Raw genomic sequence first — 10,232 nt, 5'->3', positions numbered from 1 at the left:
CAGGCCCTTGCGCTTGCCAGGCAGGCACTTATTCTACTGAGCTAACTCCCCGGCCCCAAGGCAGACCAGGGACTCAAACCTATGAACTCGTGCTGTAGAGCCTAATGCGTAAATCGCTACACTATCTCTCCAGCTCCTATTTTCCTTTCATGAACATTTTTTAATGTATTTGGTACAGGGTCTCATTACATGGCTTAGACTCAGTGATCCTTCCCCTTTCAGCCTCCCCAGTGCTGGGATTACAGGTGTGCGCCACTACACCAAGACTGGCCAGCTCTGCCTGCCCTGGGGGTGGGGCTGGTACAGCATGTGGTGCTGGGGATCGAACCACGGGCCCTAATTTGCCTAAGCAGACTCTTTAGTTTGCTGAGGCTGAGCTAATCTCACCAGCCCTGTTTTGCCTTTTTGAGACAGGGTTTTACTATGCAGTTCCAGCTGGCCTTGAATTTGCTTCCTAGCCCAGGCTGGCTTTGTGTACTCACAGTGATCCTCCTGTCCCAGCTTCTTAGGAGCTGGGATTCAGGCATGCGTCACCACACCCTGCTTTGTGTATAGGTTTTCATATCAACAAACATTTTCACTTCTCTAGAGTATACGCCCAGTAGCAGCATTACTGGGTCATCCTGTCACTGTGAGTAAGCATTTGAGGAAGATTCAGGCTGTTTTACAAAGTGATGGTCCCATTTTACATGCCTGCCTGCAGTAGATGAGTGTTTCACTTTGTCCATGTCTTTTGTCAGCACTTGTTATTATCATATTCTTTATTCTGAATCAACACAGTGAACGTATAGTACTATTCCATTGTGATTTGGTTTTTTTTTTTATTTTTGTTTTGTTTTGTATTTAGGACAGGGTCTACAGGATGTTCAGGGTCTCACTGCATAGACTGGACTCCTAGTGATCCTCCAATTTACAGCCTCCCAAGAGCTGGGACTACACGCGTGCGCTACCACACCCAGTCTCAGTCACCATCTCAGCATGCCCCGGGATCAAACTACTGGCCCTGCATCTGCCTAAGCAGGGGCTTTAATCTGCTGAGCTATTTGGCTGGCCCTTCCATTGTGACTTGGATTTGCAATACCTTAATGGCTAATGATGTTGAGCATCTTTTCATGTGCTTAGGGGCAATCACTTAGATTTATGTCAGAATCAGATCAGGAGTAGAGAGAGGGCTCAGTAGAATAAGTGCTTGCCTGGCAAGTGCAAGATTCTGAGCTCAATCCCTGGTTCTACCAATTAAAAAAAAGAGAGAGAGAAAGAATCAAATCAAGAATGAAAAGCAGAGACTGAAGAGAATTGGCATTTTAAAAATCCAAACCAATGAGAGTGGTTAAAAGAGAGAAGGGTGAAGGGCCAGGGAGATAGCTTAGTAGAATAAGTGCTTGCCTGGAAAGCACAGGGTCCTGAGTTTAACCCCCAGTACCACAAAAAAAGGGGGGGGGATGGGAAAAAAAAGAATAACGATGCATTATGTACAGGTACAAATTCCCCATCATGAATGTGATTGAGAACTTAGACATAAGGGATCAGAAGTCAAGGAGATTCCCAATTTTTTTTTTTTTTTTTTTTTTTTTTTTTTGTGGAACTGGGGATTGAACTCAGGCCCTTGCGCTTGCCAGGAAAGCGCTTATTCTACTGAGCCATCTCCCTGACCAAGAAGGTATATACTGAGGAAGCAAAATAAATTTAATTATGTTCAGAGGTGCCTATACTCAAATTTCCTTTTGTAGAAACTGCAATGAAAAACATCACCACCACAAAACTAAGCTTCAGAAGGTCAAGGATCGTTTAGTTCATGAAGTAGAGATACGAAATAAGAGAATTAAACAACTTGAAGATGAAACTGGAATACTGCAACAAAGAATTAAATCGGTGAGAAGTAAAAAAGTGCACTGATGGTGTCAGTGGTCAGCCACTTTGAGAAAGCCTGCCCATTTTTTGACTTGTAGTCTCTTCGCGGTCCTTGTTTTCATTTCTTTGAGGTGGCGGGGGGAGCCTTCTTCTTTTTTTTTTTTTTTTAATTTTTTTTTGGTGGAACTGGGAATTGAACTCAGGCCCTTGTGCTTGCTAGGGAAGCACTTATTCCACTGAGCCATCTCCCCAGCCCAAACCCTCTTTTAAAGTGAGTAAGTATTTAAGCCCGGCTCAACTGTAAAAAAAAAAACCCTCAAGTATTGCTAAATCAAATTGGACACTAAAAATATTCTGCACTATTAGTTTCGTTTCTTTTCTTTTTTATGTATTTGGTACAGGGTCTCACTACTACACAGCTTGGACTCCTAGTGATCCTCCTGTTTTCAGCCTCCCCAGCGCTGGGATAACAGGCCAGGCTTCGCCCCCATGCCTGGTCTAGGTAGCCGGCTCAGTGCATGGTGCTGGTATGCACTGCTAGTTTCTATGTTGCCTATAAGTGATTTCTTTTTTTCCAGTACTGGAGATTGAACCCAGAACCTTAGCACTGGGCTGTATTTCCAATACATTTATTTATTTAGAGATGGTGTCTCCCTAGGACATTAAGTTTCCCAAATGGGCTGGAATTTGCAGTCCTCCTGCCCCAGCCTCCCAGAGTGCTGGGGTTCCCGGTGTGCACTGCTACACCCAGGCTGGTATCTTTTCTTGAACACTTCTGAGCAGAATCTTTCAAACCATCCTTAGTAGCTCATTCCTGCTTTAGGTAGCCTTCCCGCTGTCTCAGACTTTATTATCTATTTTAAGTGGCAGTAGAAATAGGAAACCCCTATTTCTTTACCAATTCTTTTTCTTCTTTAAAAAAATGTTTTTCCATATCAATTTTTGAGCTTTTTCCCCCAAATATCCTTGATTTTCTTATGCTTCTCTTATTGGTTTATGACTGTCTGGGAAGAAGGAAATGGGACAAATGAATAGCATCAAACACAGAATGATCTTGAGGTTAGTAAACCACATGAATTAGAAACAGAGAGTAGGGGCTGGGGATATAGCTCAGTGGTGTAAGCACCTGCCTGGCAAGTGCAACGTCCTGAGTTTGATCCCTGGTCCCGCAAAAAAAAAAAAAGAAAGAAAGAGCAAAGAACTGGTCCAGTCAGGCTTTCCCTTCTGGACTCTTGAGCTCACTGTAGAAGAAAGTGGCTGTCCTGGATCGTGGGTCCACAAGAACTCTGGCCATCCCACCTCTGCACTGTCAGCTTTTCCTTGTGCTGTCTGCCTTCCACGTGTAAAGCGCTATGTGGAGCGAGGACCCTGCCACAGCAGGCACACTTCCTCCCCTCTAAGCCACACCTGCCCAGAACCCCAGAGTGTGACCTCACTTTGAAATAGATACTTTTTGCCCCCTCAATCTAATATGGGATGAAAATTAATTTCTGTCATTTTTAACCACTCAATTTGTAGTAACTTGCTGTGGTGGCCACGGGAAGCTACCAAACCAACAGACTCACCAATATCCTGGGTATCACCAGTATGCAGAATCTAAGAAAGGAACTGGATTTTTCACTCACTGCCACTGAAGGATTTTGAGGGTTTTAGCCTTGGACTTGGATTCAAATCCTAGCCCTGACATAGTTTCATGACTTTGGACAAGTCTCTGTATATCATTTTCCTCATTGGTAAAGCGGAGAAAAATATCTCTACCTTACACATAAGGATTTAGACAGCCTTTTGGTTTGGTGTGGGTTGGGTTGTTTGGGGGGGGGGGGTTGTTTTGGTTTTTTTTTGTGGCCTGCTCAGTCTACCCTGGGGACAGGGCTGGTGCTTCATGTGGTGCCAGGGGATCAAACCACGATCCCTGTGCTTGCCTAAGCTTGCATAAGCTGGCGCTTTATATAAACTGGTTTCAGTTTTGGTTCTGATTTTCTCGAAACTGAGTCCCTCTAAGTAGCGCAGACTGGCCCTGAACTTGCTATGCCTCCCAGGCTGACCTCAGGTCACAGCTCTCCTCCCTCAGCCCCTGGGTGCTAGGATTGCAGGAGTGTGCTGCGGTGCCTCTTACACACACACACACACACACACACACACACACACACACACACACAGAGCTTTTGTGAGATTTAAAACATAAAATTCTTACAGTGGCACATGTAAATGTTTCATAGATATCATTTTCTGCTTTTGTGTATAATACTTTAGGAGCATGTTGACAGGTGGATGCATAGTTCACAAGACAAAGTATGACCCAAAATAGAAATACTTAGCCTACAGAAGACAGGTGTGACAGCTTTCAATGCCACGGGGCTACAAACCTGAGTGCTCTGAGAAGTGCTCTGAGACTACTTATTCTAGGACCCCTAGGCCAGAGCCCCATGCATGGAAAAGCTGCACTTACCTTCTGGTTGCCCAAAAATGGACACCTCTTCCTTGGGCTTCATTCCAACAGTCTTCTCTCCATGCAGCAAGCCAGCTGAGTCCTCTGCCTGCTGTGACCATCCAAAACAGATGTTCCCAGTCTTCCCTTATTTCCGTAGCAAATGTCCAGATTTCGGGGTGTGTTCAAAATGTGGTGTTCAGAGTCTGGGTGTGGTGGCTCACTAAGGAGGCAGAAATCAGGAGGCTCACCATGAGTCCCAGCTGCATAGTGAGACCCGGCACGCGCGCGCACACACACACACACACACACACACACACAAATGTGGTGTTTCTAAAAGATGGGGTGTCTTCCCCATCTAAACATTTCAGCCTGTGCTGGGCCAGCCCCATCCCCTGGGTGTGCTGAGACTGCAATTGAGACTGGGAATGGTGGCACACACCTGTAATCCCAGCTCTTGGAAGGCTGTAAACAGGCAGATCAATATGAGTCTGATCTACTTATAAGACCCAGAATACCCTGAATAAAAAAATTCACTTGTGTTTATTGTTGGTTTCTTACCTCTGGTAAGAGCATTTAAATCTTATTGGAAGTTGAATATGCAGATATTTTTAAATGTTTATGCAAAAGAATGATTAAAAATCCAAATGAATTCTATCAAGTAACCAAAATGCATTTAGGAACATTTAGGTAGGAATGCATGACAATGTCACCAAATAGCTGGAGACAGATTAGGAAACAGTAAATAAAAACATCTTGTTAAGAGTTCTGAAACAGGCTGAACTGCTTCCATTTCTAATTCTTTCCTTTACCATGATAATCTCCAGGAGAAGGAATTCCAGGACCAGATCTTGGCCCAAAATGATATCCTGCTCCTAGAAAAAAGGAAGCTTTTAGAACAAGTCCTCAATCAAGAAGAATTGATCATCAGCAACAAAAGCATAATCTCTTCAATCCAAAACAAGTAGGTGCAGCCCTGCCGGGGAGCCACTGGACTCCCAAAGGGATGTTTCTCCCTCAAACTCAGAGTTGCTGGAATCATGTGATTCCAGCAACTCTGAGTTTGTGGCACACCAGTGGGGGCACGCCTATGGCACACACACTGCAGCAGGCTGTTTGTTTCATTGAAAGCTCTAAAACATTTGCCATCTCTGGCCCAGCCTTTAGCTCTGCTATGCTGTCTGCTGTTTTTAGCAGATTGTGCAAGTGGCAGAAATTATGAAATTACAGAGACTGGCAGCTGGGTTTGGTGGTGCACACCTATAATCCAAGCCTTGTGGGAAGCTGAGGTAGGGAGATCCCAAGTTCCAACCCAGCATGGGCCAGTAAGAGACAGTGAGAGCCTACCTCAAAAATAAGTTTTTTAAGTTTATAAAAGAGCTTAAGATGGGGCCGGGGAGATGGCTCAGTGGAATAAGTGCTTCCCTGGCAAGCCCAAGGGCCTGAGTTCAATCTCTGGTTCTGCCAAAAAATAATAAATAAATAAAAATAAAAGGGCTTATGATCTGCTCAGTATGAAGGCCCTGGGTTCAATTCCTAGTAGCACCCATAAAACAAATGAAAATAGACTGTCATAGAGGAGATGGCCCATCGTTCAAATGGCTCTTTCACAGCAGCTGGTCTCCCTGAGCATCCAGCTGTGTGCATTCCAGCCACTTCTTATCATTTAATACCCATGAAATCAAGGTAGCCCAGGAGAGACTTAAGTCAAAAGGAGTGATTTAAAATCGTGAAAGCTACCAACATATTTATAATGAGAAGTATGCAAAGCAGATAGGAATTAGCACATCTGTATCTCTGGCATCCCTCCACAGGAGAGGGTTTTTGGGTTTTTTTTTTTTTGGCAGAACTGGGGATTGAACTCAGGCCCTTGCGCTTGCCAGGAAAGCGCTTTTCCACTGAGCCATCTCCCCAACCCCCACAGGAGAGTTTAATCACAATCCAAAGTGCTCTTAGCTTGGCATTGTCAAGCACTCCTGTAGAGGCAGGAGGATCACCATGAGTTTGAGGCCAGCCTTGGCTACACAGTGAGTTCAAGGACAGCCAGAACTCCATAGCAAGATTCTGTCTCAAAAAAAAGTTCTCAAAAAAAAAAAAGCTCTTTTAGCGCAAGAATAAGAACAAAGAGAATGGGTTGATCTTGATATATAAGCTCAACCAAAAATAATTGTAATAAACATTGTTTAAGCACTTATTACATACTAGATACTGTTTTAATACCTGCCTCCCCCTTCTCCTTTAATCTTTTTTTTTTTTTTTTTTTTTTGTGGTTGACTCAGCCCGCTCTGGGGGTGGGGCTGGCGTGGCATGTGGTGCTGGGATGGAACTGTGGTCCCTGTACTCTTGCCTTAGCTTGCCTAAGCAGGTGCTTTAGACTGCTGAGCTATCTCACTGGCCCAATCTTTTTTTTTTAGGAGAATGGGTTTATTTGACTCATGGATTGTGAAGGTTTCAGTCCATAATAAAAGCTGGCTCCAAGGCACAGTGGCACATAGCAGAGGGGCAGCAGTTCATGGTAACAGAAATCAGCAAAAGCTATTAAAATTAAATTTTGAAAAAAGAAAGAAAAAAAACGGGGAGCAGGGCCTGAGTGCAAGGGCCTGAGTTCAATCCCCGGTTCTGGAAAAAAAAAAGAAGGAAGGAAGGAAGGAAGGAAGGAAAGGAAAGGAAAGGAAAGGAAAGGAAAGAAAAGGAAAGGAAAGGAAAGGAAAGGAAAGAAAAGAACAAAGGCAAGAGGAGCAAAGCACTATCCTTTAATCTTGATCCCATATTGTTAGCCTTATGGGTGAGAGGTTAGAGCACTGACCCAGCCTGGCAGTGGCCAAGCCCACGCGGATCCCAGGGCCCTGGTCCTGGGCCACGGCACCATACTGTCAGCTACTTTGGGCACACACTGCTCTCAGCATACCTCAAGAGCTTCTGGTTATCTTTTATGTTCATGTTTCCCCTTTTCTGAAAACCTTATAAATCATGCCCTTCTCAAGCAACATCATAGCTTCTGACAATTTATGAATAAATGAACTGTGACTTGAATTTATAATTTGCTAAGGGTCATATGGCTAAGTAACCAATCCAGAGCTCAAATATAAATCTGTGATGAAAACAATTTTATCACTCTCAAATGAACAGTAGCCATGGTTCAATGAGCCCGACATACTGATTAAGAGATCAGGCTTAGAAATCTTAAAAGATCTGGCTTCACATCACAGTTCTACAAGTTTGTTTTTATGTTCTGAAGGCCATTACCTTCCTTTCTCTGAGCCTCAGTTTCCTCAACTGTAAAATGAGCTTCAAAACAGCACACCCTTCAGGGGTAGTTGTGTTAATGAGAAGGGTTCATGAGAAGTCTTAGTGCTTTCTCTATGGACTGATTAAAAGCCTAATCACAGGGTGAGAGGTTGGTCAGTGGCTACTGCTACTGCTGTTTCTATTCTTTCCTTGTTTTTTATTTGTTTGTGGTTTCTTTGTTGTTGTTTTTTTATCTTTTTCTAGAATATCCTTTAAAACATTTTGGAGTGGTGGTTTCATGTTCATACATTTCCCCAAATGTTCTTTATGATGGAATTATCTTCATCAATTTTGAAAGATACTTTTGCAGGGTACATCAATGTGGGCTAGAGGTTGTTTTCTTTCAGGGCTTGAAGTCCTTCACTCCAAGCTCTCCTTGACTTGAAGGTTTGTGTTAAGAAGTCTGCTGTGATTGGGGCAGACTTCCTTTTATAGGTGATTTGTTTATTTCCTCTAGCAGCTCTTAATATTCTGTTCTTGTGCGGAATTTCTGGAATATTGACTAATGTATGCCTGGCTGTAGTTTTTATCATAGCTAATTAGGATTCTACTTGCCTCACTTATGCATGTTGAATTGTTTTTCCCTGCTTAGGAAGTTTTCTGCCGTGACTTCTGGGAACAGGTTTTTTATATCATTTGCACTATCTCCTGCTTTTTCATTGACTTCAGTCAAGCTTATGTTATTATTCTTTGCATCATGAAGCAGCTGCTGGATTAATTGCTCATAGTCCTTTACTATTTTTAAGAAGTCTAAGAAAAAAAAAGAAGTCTTTTTTTTTTCATACAAAAAGAAAGAAATCTCTCTTTTCGTGATTGCTAACTGCAATCCTATCTCCTGTGTCTGAGGTTCTGTCCTTGCACTGGCTCATTCTTCAGTTTTACTTTCAGTGGAATTTTTAATCTCCTGGGTACCTGTTTCATGAATTCCATTTCTTTTATATGTTGGGTGTTCATGGTTTCCATCATTTTCCAAGACTTCTCAATTTTTTAAAAATCTATATCTGCTCTAGAATCATTAAGCATATCTTTCACTATGGTCACCATTTCTGTAGTTATCTGAGAAACTATTTCTTTCTTTCTTTTTTTTTTTAAAGTTTTTTATTTATTTATGTGTGTGTGTGTGTGTGTGTGTGTGTGTGGCCAGCTCAGCCCACCAGGGGGCGCGGCTGGCTGGCATGTGGTGCTGGGGGATTGAACTGCGGTCCCTGCGCTTTGTTGAGCTTGTTCTAAGTAGGTGCTTTAGACCACTGAGCCATCTCACCAGCCCTGAGAAACTATTTCTGATTTGATTTTTTTTTCCTAGAGCCTCTGCTGTTACTACTCCACAGAGTCCAGGTGGGTGATTTTCAGGTTGTTCCACTCACTGCCCCCTGGTCTGGGATTGCATCTTGTTTAAGTGGTCTCTCATTTTCTTTCTTTTCTTTTTTAGTTTAGTTCCTAGATTAAGGCTTATAAAGCATTTATGGTGAGCAGCTTTATTGCTAGGATTTAGCACTGTTAGGGAACAACAACTTCTCAGAGGTATCCTCTGGTTGTCGCTGGCTTTTAGATTTTGAGTTTGTTTGCAAGATCCTGCCTCTTCAATTTATTGAGGATGAGAAGTTGAGGGCTAGTTGGTCTAGCCCTGATTCTTTGGCAACGCCTTATAGTATTTATGACCTTATGGCAATTCAGTCTTAGTACCAAGAAGAACAACTAATTAGAACAATTATGCTACCTTAGCTAAAATGGCACAATCAGCAAAAACAACAGCATCAAACATAGCCTGTCTTAGTTACTTTTCTCTCATTGGTGGGAAAAAATACCCAACACCCAAAATTAAGGAAGACAAGATTTATTTAGCTCACAGTTAGTGGAGTCTTCAGTCCATACTTGGCTGGCTCCAAGGCACAGTGGCTCATAGCAGAGGCCAGCAGGTCATGGCAGCAGAAAACAGCAAAGAGCAGAGGGAAGAGCAGCAGCTGCAGCAGCTAGCAAGCCTTTCTTCCCTCCCCACACTGTATTTAGGCTGTCCACTCCAAAGTGGGTGCAGCACTCACACCCATAATCCTAGCATTGGATCATGAATTAATCACAAACTCTAAAATACTAAAAAAAAAAAAAAAAAAATCACGAATTCTAGAAGCTGCCCCATGACTGCATGAGGCTTTGGGTGGACAACTAGATACAAACCATAATACAGCCCAAAAATGACAAAACTGAGGCAACTTTAATTTGCCACCTTTAACAGTGTGAACTAGATTTGTGGTTATATAATGAAATCTAAAATGAGCCAGAAAATTGCATGCAGGAAATAAGGCCTCAATATGACAATTTTACCCTCAGGGAAGAAAATTTAAAAGGGGACAGGGGGAAAAATAGAAAACTAGCAGAAGAAGAAGAAGAAGAAGAGGTTAGAAGCAAGGCTAGAGGACAAGGGAAGATCATGAAAGCTTTGGGAAAATTGTGAAGAAGACAGGACAGAAAAAGAGAAGAAAAACATAAAAACAAGGACAGTACAGAACAACAACAACAGAACTAGAAACTGTGTTCACACTCATATTAAAACAAAAACAAACAAGGCTGGTGAGATAACTCAGTGGTTTAAGCTCCTGCATGGCAAGTGCAAGGTCATGTATTTGATCCCAAAAATAAAAAAATCAAAATAAAATAAAGAAAAACAAGG

At 42.6% G+C, this 10,232-nt stretch overlaps 1 protein-coding gene across 5 annotated transcripts in view; it reads left to right on the top strand.

Annotated features, from left to right (window-relative positions):
- Positions 1-10,232, top strand: part of Ccdc30 (coiled-coil domain containing 30) — a 128,630-nt gene that overhangs the window by 103,302 nt on the left and 15,096 nt on the right. For all 5 annotated transcript variants that reach the window (XM_023706221.1, XM_023706220.1, XM_023706223.1 and 2 more), the window contains 2 exons: positions 1,731-1,872; positions 5,107-5,243. In XM_023706221.1, coding sequence (XP_023561989.1) covers positions 1,731-1,872; positions 5,107-5,243 — 279 coding nt within the window. The remainder of the gene's footprint in view (positions 1-1,730; positions 1,873-5,106; positions 5,244-10,232) is intronic.

The sequence above is a fragment of the Octodon degus genome, unplaced genomic scaffold (genome assembly GCF_000260255.1).
Source record: "Octodon degus isolate 3935 unplaced genomic scaffold, OctDeg1.0 scaffold00245, whole genome shotgun sequence".
Classification (NCBI taxonomy): domain Eukaryota; kingdom Metazoa; phylum Chordata; class Mammalia; order Rodentia; family Octodontidae; genus Octodon; species Octodon degus.
Note: the sequence above shows the minus strand (reverse complement) of the source record. Positions and strands in the feature narration are given on the sequence as shown.